At 43.8% G+C, this 19,474-nt stretch overlaps 1 protein-coding gene across 2 annotated transcripts; it reads left to right on the plus strand.

The window, feature by feature from the left end:
* Positions 1–375: 375 nt before the first annotated feature.
* On the plus strand, positions 376–19,067 carry mybbp1a (MYB binding protein (P160) 1a). 2 transcript variants are annotated; one of them, XM_083985892.1, is made up of 27 exons: positions 376–602; positions 1,153–1,248; positions 1,983–2,066; positions 2,158–2,232; positions 3,614–3,721; positions 3,846–4,036; positions 4,222–4,389; positions 4,662–4,779; positions 5,393–5,682; positions 5,787–5,897; positions 5,992–6,117; positions 7,350–7,556; positions 8,206–8,314; positions 8,454–8,544; positions 8,659–8,822; positions 9,514–9,648; positions 9,726–9,891; positions 10,023–10,189; positions 10,580–10,737; positions 11,667–11,801; positions 11,901–11,988; positions 13,541–13,672; positions 13,781–13,849; positions 14,972–15,085; positions 16,741–16,842; positions 16,940–17,064; positions 18,386–19,067. In XM_083985892.1, exons 1-27 carry the CDS (start codon positions 426–428, stop codon positions 18,750–18,752), a joined length of 3,873 nt encoding a protein of 1,290 aa, XP_083842018.1. In that variant the 5' UTR covers positions 376–425; the 3' UTR covers positions 18,753–19,067. The 2 variants fall into 2 exon arrangements, with proteins under 2 accessions (XP_083842018.1, XP_083842017.1); XM_083985891.1 differs by having other exon boundaries at positions 9,726–9,887; positions 10,016–10,189.
* Positions 19,068–19,474: the final 407 nt, after the last annotated feature.

The following is a 19,474-nucleotide window of genomic DNA, read 5'->3' on the forward strand; positions in this document are numbered from 1 at the left end:
AGACAATTAAAAAAAAAAAAAAAGAACAGTCAAATCACCTTAGCTATTAACATGCTCATTATTTTTCTGTTAATGAATGGATGAGATCACTACAGCCCGGATTAATCTCCTCCGTCCTGTCTTTATCTGCACATTGACAACAGAGAAGCTAGTCCGTGTATAAAGCTTGTTCCTTTCAGGAAATAACATTTTCATGAATGAAAAACTACACGCGACTTTTACAAATACCACAAACTCCGGCTTCTTGTTTCCAGTCTAAAAAATCTCGCTCTGTCTGTGTTTGTTTTGTTTTTTCAATAAAGTTGTGACAGTGAGGACGGGGGGGGCGTGGTTATGGCGTTGACCCGGAAGCAGTCTCTCAGCCGTGAGGCACGTTTTCCTCCTGTCGCAGCAGCATGGACAGTTCACGGCGGCGCTGAGAGGAGATGTCCGTGGAGATGGTGGAGCTCTCGGTCAAAGCCTCGGGGCCGGTCCGGCCGGCCGCGGTCCTGCAGCAGAACCGCGTCTTCCTCGACTTCTTCTGGGACTTGGCCAAACCGGATCAGGAGGTCCGGCTGAAGGCGGTGGAAAACCTGATCCAGTACCTGAAAACTAACAACAAGGTGAGGCAGATAGATCACAGCTCACAGCTCACAGCGTGGCTCTGGTACAGCACTGTTGCTACCTGCAGTGATAATGTTAGAAATTAAATGATAAGTATTGATCACAGTGGTCCCTGTCAGTGTTTTACTATATTACTGAAACATTGATGTTGGCTGTTTTTTAACTGCTTGATTTTCTAATATATTACAATGTTTTATTTCTATTGGCCCATCATATGTTTCCCATGTAGTTTAATCCATGTAAATAAATTAATAACGGGAGCTGTGAGATAATTATCCTGGAATATAAAGTACAGTGTTTCCCTCAGACATGGCAGGTTTGTTGTGGCCCTACTTTACACATGGTAGTTTGATTGTCTGCTCAGTTACCTGCTAACCAACCAGAACCTGACCTGTAATTAGCTGATTGAAAAAAGTAAAAAATAAGAAACAAAAATCACTTTTACCAGATTCTTAAATGTGAACATTTTCCTTTTCCCAGTTGAGCAGTTTTTACCTGATGGTGTGTGCTGTGTGTCATATGGTGCTGGTGTGTGTGTTTGTGCAACAGGCAGATGAGTTGGAGTACACCTTCAAGAGGCTGGTGGATGGACTGGCTCACACACGCGAGGCTGCCAGACCTGGGTTCAGTTTGGCTCTGGGGCAGGTGAGTGGAGACGACCGCCCCGCTGAATGAACCTCTGTGTCCATGGTTACAGTCCTGCAGTCATGTAGCTGAAGCTCAGCACGTCCTTCATACACTGATGTCATTGATGATAACATTGACTTGCAGTATAGAAAAACATATTTATATCCACATTTGTCCAATCACACACTGGGGTCAGTGACAAATAAGGGTTGGCAAGATGAGCAATTAAGAACTGTCTTACAAAATAGTTTTAAAAGCATCAGATTTATTAAAATGTCTATTCTATATTCGTGTTGGTTTTATGTCATTTGAAATGACATTGCTGTATTTCAATATTTGAATTTTAATGCATTTTAGCCACATATCTATAACACACTGTTTTTTTAATAATAATATGACAAGTTATTTAATTGTCAAGAAAAATAGTGCTGCATTGAGAAAAGTGAATTACATTTATTGAGTCCAGATATAATTTCCTGTATATAGTCAGATTCTTATGAAAAAATACCGGTTACACCACTTGACATTGGGTTGCATCACGTCATTGACCCATTGAGGGATTCTGTAGGTTATGTTTAATTGGCAGGGATAGTTTTCTTAGATGAGCACTGAGGAGTTTTGGCTTTGTCAGAGGATGTCGAGCTACAAACCACAGGTGATCAGTGATCGCAGTGACTTCGCCAAGATTACCGAGCCAAGCAGCAAATGATCAACATGTCGGCTTTAGCTTGACCTGAGTTTTTGTTCTTCAGGTCCTGAGCGCCTTTGAGGACGTCACGCTGCAGAGCATATTTGACAGAATCAAAGAAAAGCACAATTTGCAGACGGTGAAGAAGGTGAGTGTTTGGTGTGTTTTTTTTTTTATCAGCAGAGAAAGTCTTTTATGAATGAGATCTGTAGCTCTGAAGTTCTCCTCGTGTTTTTCAGAAACTTGTCAGAAATGCTCTGTTTGGGAACCTGTTTGGCGTCCTCGCCCTCCAACAGTCCGGCCGCCTCTCTAAAGTAAGTTGCCTCGCAAACAGCTCATCACCTTGAAAGGAAAGGTTCATCTCTGTTTGTTTGACTGGATGAACGGGGAACAAGATTGTGTCTGACCCCAAACATGAATGAAAACCCTGTGTCACAACTTTATTTTCCTATCAGGAAAGAACAGACACAGACGCAGATACACTGTTGCCCATTAAGTTTGAATACTTTTTATTTATTTATTACTTACTTACTACTTATTATTTACTTCTCAATGAATGATTGTGACAGTGTGATTTATTCGTGATAGATTAAGTGTGTATATCATCTCAAAACTGATAACTGGGACTCAGTATGTAATCGCTGCACCTGGTCAAAGGGGATTACTGATGTGTATCAATAGGAATAAAAAGAGGAATGTGTCTGAAAACCAAATTATTCCAACTGTATGGGCAACAGTGTGGTAAAAATAATGATAAACACGTTGTCAGAGTTTTATTGTTGGTAACGCAGATGTCAGGCTTGGTCAATATGTGGAATAAAGAGATGATGTCTTTTTATAAGGCGACTGCTCATTGTCATTTTGACAGTGTGATAGAGATACCGTGCTGAGTGGATGAAATCTTTTTATTAACCGGTGTCAGATTGTCTGTCGCTCATCTCACACACAACAGATGTGCTTCCATTTTAACAAATGTGTGAAGTGGGTGTTACTTTTTCTTTTCAAATCACACAAATTCCCACTGTTAATGTTTTGGGAACCCTTATTAAAATGATGTATGATCATATAAATAAGCACCATAATCAGAGGTGAGGGGCCAACAGATGGTTAATACACCTCTAGTCTGTACTGATGGTGCAGTCCAACATCTGTCCATGTAGACTACAGCTGCAGTCTAACACTCTGTGCAAAGGTTGTGTGCCCTGAATGTTACCACAAAAGAATGATAAATACTAAATATTTGAACCACCTACAGTGGATTTAAGTGTACTTGTAAAGAATATACTTTCTTATAACATTACATTGAAATAGATTTTTTTTCTGTATTTCTATATTTGAATTTCAATGCATTTTAGCAACACTGGGCAGGACATATTCTAACTCATTGATTTTCTTCTAAATAATATGACAAGTAATATTTATATATAACTTTTTAATTATTCTGCAAATGGTAGATGAGCTGACAGACAAATTAATTTCCCTTTGGGGAATAATAAAGCCATTTGTATTCATATTCGTAAATTATGTCAAATTTGTCAAGAAACATAGTGTTGCATTGAAAAAGTGAATTACATTATATTGAGTCCAGACTTATTTTCCTGTATACAGTCAGATTTTGATGAAAAAATACCGGTTACACCACTTGACATTGGGTTGGGTGTGTTGTAGTCTGAGCTCTGCCCTGTGTCCCTGCAGGAGCCTCAGGTGGTGCTCGGCTGTGTGAAGCTCCTCCAGAGCCTCAGTCAGCACAGACAGCACGTGAAGGACCTTCCCTCTAAGACCATGACGGACATCCTCAATGAGGTGAGTGACCGCCTTATCACACTGGAGCTCTGTCACCGCCGCCGTAACACACTGACATGACGTACATGACGCACAAGGAGTTTTCATCTCATCTTAAGATCTTAAAGCTAATGTTGTCTGTCAGATCTCAGAGGACGTGTTTGAGGAGGTCCTGCTGAGCGCTCTGCAAACTGACCTGGCATCAGCCTTCAACACTCCCGAGCAGCTGCAGCTGCTGCTGGTGGCGCTGCAGCGTTTCCCACAGACTCTCAAACCCAAGAAACTCAAGAAGCTGCTGGGCTCGTCCACCATCATCAACTCTGAAAACATCCCAAAGTAAAGACACTGTCCCTCCGTCTCACACACACATGTTCACTGTCTGTCACTGTCTTTCTCTTCCTCTGTTCAGCTTTTCCTTTTGGCATAATGTTCTAATATTAGCTGTAAAACGCATGGTGTTAATTAGTAGCTGTGATTAACAGCTGCTATGTGTAAGCTGAGTGTGTGATGTTCTGCGACAGGTTGATGGAGGTGTTGAAGACGGCGGCCCGCTCCGTGAAGAAGGAGTGCGTCCTCCCCCCTGTGGTCCTGGACCTCCTGAAGCTCTCGCTGAAGGAGGACAGCTTCCAGCTCTTCTGGAATAAAGCCATCATCGACGGCATGTTGAAGGAGCAGCCTGGGCCGACGCAGTGAGTCACGCACATGCACACACACACACACACACACACGTACGTCACACTCAGGAAGAAAGAAGAAAGGCTCAGAAAGAACATTTATATTCAGGAGGCAGTTTCACTGATCAATAAATCCAGCGACCCAGATTGTAATGCTCAAATTTAGGTCAGTGATGATGATGATGGTATTAAATCACCGTATGACACTTTGCTCCAAAATCCAATCTACATCACTTCCACTCGTCTAACCTCGCTCCCCGCCCCGGTCTCGTCCTGTTTGTGTCCAGTTACCTGAGCTACCGCCTGCTGGGCGCCGCGCTGCCCCACCTGTCCCTGTCCCAGCTGAAGGACGTGTTGTCTGGAGAGGTGATGATGCACTACGGGGAACATGTGGTGGCTGCTCAGGTCAGTGGCTCACTTATTCACACTCTGACACAAACTTAGTAGAGTTTTAATACAAACTTAGTAGAGTTTTAGTTGCATAATTGAGTTTAATGTCCAAACAATTTGAATATTTATGTTTATTTTGCCGATCCGAAATCACCTTCTGCTGATTCAGCCTTTAAATAAGGCTGACGATTTTGATGTTGGTCTTAATAGATAATAGATTTTATGTTGAAATAATAGAAAACTGAATTTACTGATCATAATCAAACTTTTGCCAGATAATGAAAAAAATGTATCGTATATATTTGGTCAACAATCTGTAGCCTGTTTTTTTAGCCTATAAGTTGTTGAAAAAAGTGACTGTGTGTTCACAGCTGGGTCCAATTTGTGATGTCTAATAATTATTATTGACCATTATGTTTGGTTTCTATTTTTAGCATTGTTATGTGAAAGCGCTGGTATTACAGTAAGTTTAACAGTGATGTAATTGATTGAGATGCACAGTTATATTATTGTCACTTCCCTGATTGGTCAGTGTTATAGTCAACAGAGAAGTGACTCTTTAGTGTTTAAACCAGTCGTCATGGGGATAAACCACAGACTCATCTCCTCCGTCACCATCCTCTCTCAGAAACCGGACCGCTTCAAGCTGGCTCCGGAGATGGACGTCTACGTGTCGGACTTCCTGCAGGGCTGCGAGGACGCGGACAGGCAGCTGGCGGCGATGGTGGGCTTCTCCTCGCTCACCAACCAGGGGAACCCCGTGGTGCCGTCGGTGTGGCGGGTGGTGCAGCACCTCCGGCCCGCCGCGCTGCTCGGCTACGTGGACTGGCTGAAGAGCATGTTCCTGCAGCCTCAGCTGGACCAGCTGCTGGACTTCAGCACTCGCAAGCAGAAAGGCAGCCAGGAAGGACGCCAGCAGTGAGTGAATCAAGTTTCTGTCCGAGAGTCTGAGCTGTGACCCGTCCGGTCCGGTCACACGCACATTATAACGGGACGTTAACAGCTGATTTTTCCTTCCTCAGGAGGGAGAACTCCATTTTCCGCCTGAGGAAGTGGATCGTCGCTCGACTCACCTCCATCATCGACAACCACCAGGTGAAGAAGCAGGAGGACCTCATCATGGACGTGGCCAGGTGAGACTCCGCTGGGCGAGCAACTGAAGGCCTTTGTGTTTTGTTTTTTTAATATGAGGCCTTCATTTGTCCCTGTGTTGTTTGTTTCCCCCAGGTTTGTGTTTTTCCACGCGTTCTTCAGCACCAAAAAGGCCTCGGCCGACATCGCAGAGACGAAGGGAAAGCTCTCCGCCCCGCTGGACGACAACACCAGAGGAGCGCTCGTCTCTTCTTTCTTTGGGTGAGACACAGAATCTTCTCCGTGGCCAATCGATCATAACCAGTGTAGAAAGGAGAGTGTTATTTATTTTTTTATAGATATTTTTAAGGGGCTTTTTGCCTTTAATGGACAGGATAGTTCAGAGAGAGACAGGAAATGGGAGGCAGAGAGGGGGGGAATGACATGCAGGATAGGGCCGCTCGGCGCGGGATTCGAACCGGGACCGCCTGCAGTGAGGACTATAGCCTCAACACATTGGGTGGGCGCTCTACCAACTGAGCTAAACACCACCCCAGAAAGGAGAGTGTTGTTAAAGGGAAGAGGAAAATCTTCTGTTACAGTCCAAGTAGCTACTGTTTAAAGGGATAGTTCAACATTTTGGCAAATTGGCCCATTGCCGTAATCCCTATAGTCATAGCAGTAAGGTCGTTACCTTTAATTGTCGGTGCATGCTGTTTTTAGATCGAAGAAGAGTGAACGTTCCATTATTATCTCATAGTGTTGTGAATGTGCAGGTCACAACTTGTCCATGAGAGCGTTTTGGATTGTGTATTTCAAGAAATCCCATTAGCCTCTGTAGCGTAGCTCTGAGCAGCTCACGGCTCTGCTCCGCCATTCTAAAAACAGCTTGCACCAACAAATAAAGGTAACAAACCTACTGCTATGACTATAGGGATTATGGCAATGGGCCAATTTGCCAAAATGTTGAACTATCCCTTTAATATACAAGAGTTCAAAATAATGACAAAAATGAATCTCAGTAAAATAAATCTCTTTTCAACAAAGATGGATGAGAGAAGTTTTGAGTCAAAGGTCTGTGACTATCTATAAGACACTTCCTCTAATATCATCAAGCAGCAGCTATAAGAAGCTCCACAACCAGCTGTTGGAGTCTTATTCAACATGTCAGAGTCTAGACCACGAGAAATAATACATTGTTGTTTGTTATTTGTGCTGTAGTTCCTGTTGAAGTGACTTTCTTGCAAAAGCAGCTGTTAAAAAAGACTCTTTAATTTCATGACATCATGCAACACTCCTCAGTTTTAACAGCCCTGACGGACTCACATGCCGAGCCGCAAAAATGTTACAGTCGTTACCTGATGTTTTACAAAAATATGCACATTAATTATGAGCTAAAATAACACATCTTACCATCCCAACAAAAAAAAACCTGTAACATCGCAGCCGGAGCCGAACCTGTTTTGCGCCTGGTGACCTTGTGCATGACTGTTTTCTGTCTGTCCTCCGTCCAGCCTCCTCATGTCCATGCACCACCTGCCCCTCAGCGAGGACTCGGCCGAGGGCGCGCCTGTCAACCAGAAGCGTGCTCTGGGTGTGACGGCCGACGGCACCATGTGGATCTACCACCTGGTCCAGTACGCCCAAGTCCTGCTTAACCAGCCAAAATGTGTCCAGAGCAGCCGGCCCCTCACCCCCGAGCAGAGACAGGCCTGGGACAGGTGGGACCAGAAAACCTCAAACTGCCGACAACTTAATACAGCCTAGTTACTCTCCCTCTTCTCTACTCTACTCACAGTTTTGTTCACGTATGGGTTTATGAAACAGTATTACAGTTTCAGTGAGACAGTTTAAACCCTCCTGTTGTCCTCCTGGGTCAAGGAAGGAAGGAAGGAAGGACGAAGGGAGAGATGGGAGGAAAGAAGGAAGGGAAAAAGGAAGGTACGATAGATGGAGGGATTGGGTCAATTGGGTCAAAAAGGAAGAAAGAAGTAAGGACGAAGGAAGGAAAAAAGGAATGTGGAAAGAAGGAAGAGAAAAGGAAGGAAAGAAAATGGAAGGAGGGAACAGATTGGGTCAATTGGATCAAATGAGGAAGGACGAAGAAGAATGGACGAAGGGAACGAAGGAAGGACTGAAGGAAGGGAAAAAGCAAGGAAAGAAAAATGGAGGGAAGGAACAGATTAGGTCAAGGAAGGAAGCAGAAGGATCATGGATGGATGAAGGAAGGAAGGGAGGAAGGAAGGATGGGGGAAGGGAACATATTGGGTCAATTTGACCCAGAAGGACAACAGGAGGGTTAAGTGATGTTAATGACCGCACTTTTGGAGAGGAACATGTTTGATTCCGTCTCTGCACGTCCTCTTCCAGCATGTTGGAGTCGGTGGCAAATCTGAAGAAGAAGGCAAAGAAAGGCCCGACAGCGGAGAACAGCGCCTTCCAGCAGCTCTTCCTGCTGGTCGGCATGCACCTGTTCAAGGTACAACGTGCAGCTCAGAGCATTGAGACGGGAGAACCGCTGTTTGTGGATTATTGAGTTTTTAAAGACAAAATATAAATGTTATCATGAATCATCCTCTTGACTCTAAATGCTCTGGTAAATGTGTTTTCCTGCGAAGGCGCCCGAGGAGCTGCTGGACACCATGAAAGACCTGCAGAGCTGCATGGACAAAGCTCAGGAGAAGAAATCAAAGAAGAAAAAAAAGAAAGGTAGATATTCCCACCTTCATTTCTTCTTACACATTAATTTTTTTTCCCTGATTCACACCAAGAAACTCAAGCGTATGGACGTGTGTGTGTGTGTGTGTTTTCCCCATGTTGCAGCCACAGAGCAGGAGGAGGAGGAACCCGACTGGGTGGAGGTGATGGTGGACATCCTGTTGTCTCTGCTGTCTCAGCCGAGCCGACACATCAGGCAGGTCTGCAAGACGGTCTTCTCCTCCATCTGCCCCCACGTCACCGCGGGAGCCCTCACCGCCATCTTGGACGTGAGTAACACAGAGCGAGGTCGAGGCGAATCAACGTCAACAGCGACTGTCAGAAAATGTTTTTTTTTTTACAAGGCGACGGAGAAGAAGTGGAGTCTTTAGAGCGGTCGTGTTTAATTTGAAGCCTTTTTTTTTGTTCAGCTTCATCTCGTGATCTTTATCTGGAGGTTTTAGCTCAGTTGTCATAGAGATGGTTCAGTTGTATAGAATAAGTATAGAATAAATAATGCACTTTTTTTTCTCTTTTGCTCCCCCTGTGTGTATTTACAGTGTGTGTGTGGGATTTAAGTCAGAAACAGCTCCAGGAGTGTGAGTCACTCACTGCTGTGTTGGACAACAATGGAGCTCTATGGCTCAGAGGAAAAACAAACACCTGTCAGGCTTTGACAGTCACATTGTTGAAATCCCGACGTTTAAAGTGGATATTTTGAGAAGAGAAAAACAAATTCAACCTTTATTTATTTATTTATTTATTTATTGAAGTGACGTGTGGAGCAGCAGCATCAACACTGGCTGCGTGTCACTGAGCGGTGACACCGACTAGATTAGCACCAGTGAATCAACACATGCACAAGTTTCCCGTTTTCTAACTGCACATGAACGACGTCTGATGAGTCGTGTTTGTTGACCGGCGGCTTTTGTAAGTGATTGCAACGTTGTCGTAACAGTGGTGCTTTTGGACTTTGTGCAGGTTTTGGACACGGATAATAACGACGAGGAGGACAGCGCTGTGGTCGTCACCGACGACGGCGCCCAGAAGAAGAAATCCAAGGGCGAAGAGGATGATGATGATGATGATGATGACGAACAGGACGAAGAAATGGAGGTGGGTTCTTTTCTTACACAGTCACAGTCAATAACATCTGAACCACCCGATACTGATGATGTGAAACATGTTGCCAGGACGACACGTCAGAGGAAGAAGATGAGGGTGACGAAGCAATGGAGGAGGAGGAAGAGGAGGAAGAGGAGGAAGAGGAAGAGGAGGAGGAGGAAGAGAAAGGGGAGGTGGACCAAAACTTCCGTCTGGAGTTGATGAAGGTGTTGCAGCAGCAGAACACTCTGGTTGGTGTCCACGCTCCTCACTTTGACCGTTTAAACATAACTTTATTGGAACAACAATTTATGAGCTCAGAAAAATCTTACTCCAGTTTGGTCCAGCTAGTTGTTATAAGCTGGTGTCCTCTGTTCAGGCCACAGAGGAGGACGCCAGCAGCGACGACGATATGGACGACGACGCCATGATGGAGCTGGACAAGAGCCTGGCGGCGCTCTTCTCCCAGCAGAAGAAGAAGACGCAGGCCAAGAAGGACGAGAAGGCCAAACTCCAGAAAGAGAAGAGTCTGGTCCGAGACTTTAAGATCAAGGTACGTCATCGTCGTCGTCATGATCATCATCCTCGGTCTGAGAGAAACCCTCTTATGTTATTCTTTTTATTTTATTTTATTTTCTAACTGCTGTACATCGGAGTTATCTTACACATGTTCTTTGATGTGGATGACAATCTGATGGTACAGATTTAATGTAAGATTTTGTTGACTTGTCTTTCGTGTTGTGATTGCAGATTTATGTTTTAAATGTACTGGTTTTAACTGTGGACCCCAGGAAGACTAGCGGCGTTCTAGAGCGCAGCTAATGGGGATCCTAACAAACAGATAAAACAAATCCGCTCTGACCTCTGATTCTCCTCCTCCTCCTCCTCCTCCTCCTCCTCCTCCTCCTCCTCCTCCTCCTCCTCTATGCGGCTGCTGCTGCAGGTGCTGGACCTGATCGAGGTGTTCGTGGCGCGGCAGGCCGGCAGTCCGCTGGTCATGGGTCTGGTGGAGCCGCTGCTCAACATCATCGACAGAGGGATGAGCGGCGACAGCGACCAGCAGGAGCAGGATTTCCTCCGTCGAGCCGCCGACATATTCAGGTAACGAGCTCCAGCCGAGCGCCGAGGCGGATCGCAGCATCTGCGTCTGTCAGTGACTCAGTCTGTCGTTGTCGTGTTTGTTCTACACAGTTTGATGTTTTATGTGTTTTTATATACTGTGACATTTCCAATTAAAAGCAGTTATCTGAGATTTAAACAACAAACCACACCACATCTCTCTCCTGTTGTCTTAACCCTCCTGTTGTCCTTCTGGGTCAAATTGACCCAATCTGTCCCCTTCCTCCATCCTTCCTTCTTTCCTTCCTTTCTCTCTTCCTTCTTTCCACAATCCTTTTTCCATTCCTTCCTTCCTTCCCTTCGTCCTTACTTCTTCTTCCTTCCTCTTTTGATCCAATTGACCCTCCATCTTTCTTTCCTTCCTTTTTCCCTTCCTTCTTTTCTCCCTTCTTTCCCTTCTTCCTTCCTTGAACGACTCTGTTCCCTCCCTCCCTCCATCTTTCCGTCCTTCTTTCCACAATCCATTTTCCCTCCCTCCCCTCCTTCCTTCCTTCCTTCCTTCCTTTTTGACCCAATCTGTTCCCTCCCTCCATGCCTCTATCTTTCCTTCCTTCTTTCCTCCCATCTTTCCCTTTGTCCTTCCTTCCTTCCTTCTTTCCCTTTCTCCTTGATTCCTTCCTTCCTTCTTTCCCTTTCTCCTTCCTTCCTTCTTTCTCTTTGTCCTACTTTTCTTCCTTCTTTCCCTCTTTCCTTCATTCCTTTTTTCTTTCTCTTTGTCTTCCTTTCTTCTTTCCCTTTGTACACAGTGCACCATGCAGGATCAATGACAGACAATGACAAAACAAAAACCCTAAAGAAATTAAATTAAATGATCCGTGTAGATCTGTGTCTTAGCTGAAGCTGGTGTGAATCAAACTGAACCTGAAACAGAAAAACTTTTACTGACTCTTTATTTTGTGTATTTTCTTCAGGAACCAGTTGTGCAGGTCCAAGGTTTACTGCAGGACCGTTGGTGACCGCCAGGGGGAGCTCCACGACCTGTTGGACAAACTGATGACCAAAACCCAGAAACTGTCCGAGTCCTCCGTCTGCCTCTACTACTTCAGGTACAAGAAGATTAAGTTTAAACTTCTTTTTCCCCTGAAACATCCACCTGTGCTGTTTTTTTTTTTTTGTATCTTGCTGATGTTGTGCTGTCATCGCAGTGCGTCTCTGTACGTGGTCAAAGTTCTGCGAGGAGCCGCCGCCGAGAGCAAAGAAGAGCAGGCGGCCGAGAAAGCGGCGACAAACGACGTACGTTCATCACAAACTGATTTCATATCATGTACAGTGTCACAATTTTTTCCGTCCAGCCCCCAGAATCAGGAGGAAGTAAAATCAGCAGCAAATTGATCAGTTTGTCGTAGAGTCTGTGAGTTTTATCTGCCACATCACATCAGTGTAGTTTAAACTACAGGTAGGCTTCGCAAACGTTACACACAGGCCAAGCTTTTCTTTTATTTCAGACCACAAAGTGGAAATTAAATCTTTTCATAGAATACAGTTATTCCTGTTCCAGTCTCATCCTTCATATTATGTCCAGCTTTGCACCAAATAGACTCCAGGTCAGGTCCTGGACTTTACTGGGTCAGGAAGTGGGTCAGAGCCGGAGAACTCAGGCTTCTTTCTGCTCAAATCTCTTTCTCACAGATTTCTTGTCATCCTTTTTTCTTTCCTTCCGTTTTATTGGGGTTTAAATGATTAGTTCACTAATGAATCAGTTGATAAGCTCCTTAAATATGAGTGTTTGTTTGTTTTTTCCTTTATCATCAGTGATTATAATCTGAGCATCTTTAAATTTTGGACTGTGCATAAAATAACAGGGCAGTGGGAAATTAAGATGTTTTTCTTACTTGAGAAAATATGTTTTTAATCAAAACCAGATGTTAGTTACAGCTATAAAGGGATAGTTCAACATTTTGGCAAATTGGGCCATTGCCATAATCCCTATAGTCATAGCAGTAGGTTTGTCATAGCGTGGTGAATGTGCAGGTCACAACTTGTCCACCAGAGCGTTTTGGAGTTGTTGGGTTGTGTATTTGATGAGTTTGATGAGGGAAACCAAGAAATCCCATTAGCCTCCATAGCGCGGCTCTGCTCCGCCGTTCTAAAAATAGCTTGCACCGACAATTAAAGGTAACAAACCTACTGCTGTGACTATAGGGATTATGGCAATAGGCTAATTTGCCAAAATGTTGAACTATCCCTTTAATGTTTCTGTTCATGTAGATTCTCTGTGTGAGGGAAATATTTCCACAATTGGTCGACAGCAACAAAACATACAGATGTGTCAGGAGCAGCAGCCAGATGCTCTTGTTTGATTTGTCATGAGTAGAGCTTGATTTAAGGAATGATAAAAAGGACTGAGATCATAATGACGTCAAAAAACAGAACAAAAAAACACATGTGGAATCGAACCACACAGACAGGTTTGGTTGTATCTCCCGGTTTTGTCGTCTCTCTGAGGTTTCTGCCTCCACACAGGTTCAGTGGAGGTGAATGGAAAAAATGATGTTATTCATCATCTTTTATGTTTGTATTTAATGGAAAGTATTACTGGGATCAAAATGCCTCTGAGTCGTCACCGTAGGAAAAGCAGCTTTTGTCAACACTCCAACTTTAAACATTAAATCCTATTTATGACATTTCAGCTTCTTGAAGTCTAAATGGAATCGAGTCGTCGTTCATTTCATCATTTACACCGCTGCTTTTCCTGCTGTGACATGTCACCACGTCTGCTTTTCCTCTTTTACATTCACACCTCCACTCATCTTTTGTGATGTTTGTGTGTGTTATTTTTTTGCAGTTGAGCTTCATGGGCAACGTGGACGTGGACCGAGTCTCGGGGATCTTCAGAGAGGCTCTGACGTCCTTCATGAGCCGGAGGAAGAGTCCGCTGACCGCTCAGATGTTCACAGACCTGTTCAACAGATTCCCCGTGAGTACGGAGACGCGTGTCGCTCGCTCATGAGACGGACGTGAGTTCAGGACAGAGGACACGTCTCTGCTGGCACCGACTAATGCAGCTGATGTGGTTGTTTTGCAGGTTTTGTGTGTGAACCTGTTGGACACGCTCGTGCAGCACATCAGATCTGGGGTCAGAGAACATCAACAGGTGAAGACCGTGACTCTTTTCTGCTGCAGGAGAAGTTGCTTTGGTAGATTTGTTGCAGGCAGACACATAGCGAGAACTTGAAGAGTGATGAAAATACACAATTATAAATGTATTTATTTCTACTTTGTACAAAGGCAGCTGAACTTTCCCCAGAGAGTAAATTAAACAATTTTAACTCAGAGTAGTGGTCTAGAGTCTCAAGAGAAGCTGTGTTTTTCAGCTTTGTTGTTGTAGTTTTGGATCCCGTGTTGGGTCCACTGATTTTTCAAAACACGCAGAAACACACGGCTGCAAAGCTTCAGTTTATGTCGACAATTTGTCAAAATTGTTTGTGGGAATGTTTCGAACAGTTCAGTATTTATTCTTAAAAATACCAAAACAAAGCAACCTGGAGTTCCTCCCTCAAGAGTGTGGTGATTTGTCACAAACGTTTTATTTAAACATCTGACCACTGTAGATTTTTAGCAAATGATGCACAAAGTGGAGGGAATAGTTGATTTGTTGGGGACTATTTTCCTCAGCGGATCAACACAGTCTGATATTTAATTTTTATTGACAGAGGAATAAGCTCCAACTGGCTCATATATAAACAGGATTTATTCACTGTTGGTTTTGGTCTTATAAAGGAGATTTGTTCATAATAAGAAAAATATTGAATATCACCGTCATGGCTTTAACAACCAATATTAATTGATTTTTCGACTAAAGAATAAACATGGCAAAAACAAATATAAACAACAAATATAAGTCTAGCCCCAGTATTTTAATAAAATCCCTTTTACCAGAGTAAACAGGCAGAGTTCCTTCTCTTTCAGCCTCAGATTAAACACACAGTCTCTTCCCTTTACCGCTGCTCTTATTACATTAGGTCACTGTGTAATGGACGGAGCCTGACGTCACTGCCCACTTCTGGACAATTAGAGAAAAAATAGCTACAGGATGAATCTCTCGGTCGTCATCGTTATGCACAAAAGTGACCACAACTATAACCAACGTCCAGCTGTTGTTTTAAACCCAGCTGTGCAACGTCATTGACCACATATCGATCATTGTTTGTAAAGAATTAACATCAATTCAACATCCATGTATATCCTGATATATCCTGTGTGTGTGTGTGTGTAGGGCCAGGCGTGTGTGCTGGTGCTGCGTGCGATGCAGAGCCGGGAGGTTCAACAGGTGATGAGCGGCGCTCCGTGGGCCGAGCTGTGCGCGAAGGTCACGGGTCAGCTGGCGACGGTGAGTCGACGACGCTGTAGCGACATCACGTCTCTCCAGTAACAGAACACATCTGTAACATCTGCACGGAGCTGTTTGAAAGTCGTGTGTGTGTAAAAGCGATGCAGGCACGAGGCCGTAACCACGCGTCGCTTCTTCACCACGACGACAGACTCCCAATCACCAGCCTCCTTTAGGCTTATACAGATTTTAATTATATTGTTCTCAAAGTTAATGGGATTGCATCGTGCTGTGATAAATGATAATTAGAGCCAATACAGCGCTCGCCGTCCTCTGCGTGTCCTTGAGACAGCAGAGAGTAAAAGACGAGCATAATTACACGCTGCTGCAATTCTTCGCCAAACCACTTCACTTCTGTGTCGCACCGTCGTTTTCAGTCGTGACAAAAACAGTTGCATATTTTCTTCAACATGTGATAAAGACAGTTCTTTCTTTAATGCAGTATGTCCTTCCCTTTTACTCCCATGTTCAACCTTTATAAGATTTAAGTGTTTGTTGCTGTACCTTGGAGCCACTTTAACAGGAGTGCAGGCTGGTTTACAAACATAATCAATGACAATATAGTAAAACACAGTTGTACTAATATAAAATGCATCTTCACAGACACATATTGTACATGTTGCTGCCTACAACTGCACTTAATAAACCATTTGTTACATGGAGGACTTGAAGCGTCACCAGCTACAGAAAAAACATGATCAAGGCCATTTACTAACCAGCCCTTCAAAGTAAAGGCCAAACACGACCTTCACATTAAAATCCTTCTTACTGATGGCGTCCTGTCGGCCTTGAAGATGCTGCTCATTTGATCACAACATCCCAGCTCCGAGTCCAGCTCCACACCTTTGATGCACATTTCCCCTTTCTCTCTCTTTTTACCCTCGTCTCCTGTTACATCTTTTATTTTATATGAACTAAAGGCAAAAACTGTCTGATGCTTTCAAATGGATTCGTTAAGAAACACATGTAACAAGTTTTAGTTTATTTAGTTTATTCAGAAGAAGCTCCCGCACACTGTCTCACTCTCAATTATTTTTTTAAAGCAACGTTTCGGTCAGGAATATGACCTTCATCAGGCATATGGAAAACATCTCAAACATGATTCAAATATATACATATATTCCCGGTGGGACTGACCAATCAGGGGACTGGGGGGCTCAACTTGTGATGAGCTTCACCTGTTGGGGGGCGACAACTTTCAATTAACACATGTACACATCATAAAGTATAACATGATGAGTAAGAAAATTTAAAAATATACTATAGTTATAAAGACATTATTTAAGAGAACAATATCAAGACACAAAGATTAGCAATATATAAATAAGGGCATCTATGCCAATTGTTAAAAAGTTCTATGTGTTATATTTTTTTAACAACAACAAATCTAGGGGCTATGATATCAAAATAAATAGCCAGCATTCTACTTTATTTAGTTTAACATCAGCTCTGCAAACTAAAACAGAAGAAATCCATGCATTACAAAGAGTTGAAAAATATAAATATGACCGTGTTTTAAGTGGCAACAATAGCCAGTACCAATTACACCAAACATCCCTTTATTTGTATTATAGTATACAGGAAATCTAATAATCATATTGACGGTCAGAGGAACAGGAACGTCAGTCTAACCGGTGTGTGTGGTGTTTCCTCAGAGTCTCCAGCAGGTCGCTCAGACTGACAGCAAAGTGGTGAAGGAGAAGGTGCTGAAGGTCCTGGAGCTCTGTCAGTTCCTGGTCAAACACGTTCACCAGCAGGTGAGTGAAGACCGGATCATGATGGGAAGCCGTCGGTGCGGTTTCAGTCCAGACCTTCACTCTTTTCCTGTGCCCCCCCCCCTCTCTCTCTGTGTAGAAACTGTCTGTGGACCTGGAGCCGCTTCACACGGTCCTGCTGTCCTTGACGAGCGTCCTCACCTTCAATAAGACCGGCAAGATGGAGGACACCTACTGGGCCGTGATGAAACACTTCGGAGTGACGTGAGTTTGTGTGTTGTTTTTTTTCTGAAACGGTTCATAACAAATTGGAAATTCAATATTTTTCTTGATCCGTGTGTCAAACCGACTGGACCAGCAGGACGGGGACAGTGTGCAGCTGGAGGCTGACTTGCAATGAAATTGTTCATTGAGTATGAGGATGCATCGCTACGTGTATTGATCTCTGTTTTCGTTCAACCGCTGTGATGGTTTCTCTGTTCCTGCACAGGCTCACATGTAAAAAGCCGATGGGGAATCAGGTTACGTGGACACACGGGCAGGAAATCAACGTTTCGTAAAGTTCCCTGGAAGCGGGTTAGAGCATCGCTGACAGTAAACAACAGTAGACAATCTGGATGTTTCTTCATTTAGCAGCAGCAAAGTACAGTTGATAAGAGGAAAAAAAAAGAATACTTTATTCATCCCCTGGAGGGAAATTCAAATAAAAAATAACAATGCTAAAGCCACAGGTGCAGCAGTAACTGTTGTCTCCACCAGGTAAACAGCAGAATAAGCACAATGTTCCCAGTGCATTCAGATATATTGACCAGAAACGTTGGCGTGCACCTGTTTGTCTCGTCCCATTGAAGTGAATGAGGACTCCGTCTCATTTTCATGCAGTTCAAGCGTCTGTCTGACTCCTATCCATTCTTTCTGGTGGCTTCTTTATTTGCCTTGCCTGTTTGTTTCTAAGTGGGGTCAGGAGGGGGGGGGGGTCGTCTCCGCAGAAAAGTGATGAATGAGACAAGGAACTGAGGGTCAGAAGTTGTAGTCGAAGCTTTAAAAAGGGAAAAGCGGCGACTCTGAGATTTAAACGTTAAGTGTTACAGCTGGAAAAGATCTGACAGCCGCTGACAAAGAGAAGCAGAACCTCTTCAGCGCCGAGTGAAAGACACTCAGAGGTTTTATCTTCTTTTTAACGCGGCGCGCTGAAGTTCAGGGTCGTCAGCAGAGAGTGGGTTTCGATCCATGCTTCAGTTTTTTGATGATTCGAGACGGTTGCAGCGTTTTTCTTTCCTTCTCCACTTGACTTCTTTATAGTTCACTTCAGTTTAGTAAATTTAGAAAGTAATATAACCAATAAATAGAAGTAACCCCACTCAATGTGTAAGTGGAGTGAGGGCTTCAGCACCAGCATTGGCTGTTTGATTAAAACCACATCAGTTTTTTTTTTTTTTTTTTTATGAATTTCATTGATTCTTTTTACATGATGATAAATGAATGAGCTTCAGTCAGGAGCCTCGGTGAAAAGGTTTCTTCTTTTCTTTTTGTGCACTGAAGCCGCCGCGTTGACCTTGAATTTCGTTCCTGTTCACATTCGCAGGAAGCCCAAAGTGGAAAAGACAAAGCCTGTCAAGGAGGACGACCAGCAGACGGTCTCCAAGAAGAAGAAGAAAGGATTTCTACCAGACACAAAAAAGCGTAAAATGCGAACGAAGCCCGTTTTAGAGCCGGCGGCGGCGGCGGCGGCAGTCAGCTCCACTCCCACAGGCAAACCAGCAGCAGACAAAGGACAAGCCAAAAAGAAACATGACAAGAAAACAAAGCAGAAACGAGCGGCCGACGGCGCGGCGGCGGCGTCTCAGCCCAGCCCTGCCAAGAAGAGTAAGACACAGACTGAGAACGCACCGGGGAAGAAGAACAAGAAGAAGAAACCCAAACAGAAGAAACAGCAAGGAGGTGAAATGTAAAGCAGATGCTGCTTCTTCTTTTTTTAAATGGACACAGAGAAGTTTTTGTTCATTTCCTTCTGGAGAGGCTGCGTTCTCTCGTCTGTTAATTCGGAGGCTGTGTTTTTGTCCCTTTGTTTTTCTACTGTGTGTGCAGCTCATCCGGCTGCAGGTCCTGGCAAAGTGTTGGTGTGTTTCCATGTGAGATGATTCCATGATGTGTGTAAGGTTAATTAAGACACATTATTTTTCTAATGTGAGACTTGATAAAAAGATATATATATCTACAACAATAAATTCATTTCTCCTCCCAAACACCCATCACAACCCTGATCCCATCATTAAAGTTCATAACAGTTCAGTTAGTGTTGCTATGCAGCACTAATGAGAAACATTAGTGAAATCTTAATTATACCATTGCCCAGTCACAGTCCCTTTGGACTTTAAAACACTCAGACAAAATAGAAAACCTTAATATAAGATGAAAAGTCTGCCTTTCATCACCTCTTAAAGGGATAGTTCACCCTAGAATGATATTTCTCATTATCTACTCACCCTCATGTTGACTAAGGGCTGGAAGAATTATCAGAGTCCACCGTCCCTTCTCTGAGTTACAGGGGGTCTTGGCGTAGCAGTGCATTTCAATGCAACGGTTGCAAAGGGACACCGGAGCTCTTCGTAAAAAAACACACAAAAAAACATCCAAATACCTCCATGATGCTCGTATGTAATGTCCGTCTTGT

This window comes from Trachurus trachurus (genome assembly GCF_905171665.1).
Source record: "Trachurus trachurus genome assembly, chromosome: 14".
In the NCBI taxonomy this organism is placed as follows: Eukaryota; Metazoa; Chordata; class Actinopteri; order Carangiformes; family Carangidae; genus Trachurus; species Trachurus trachurus.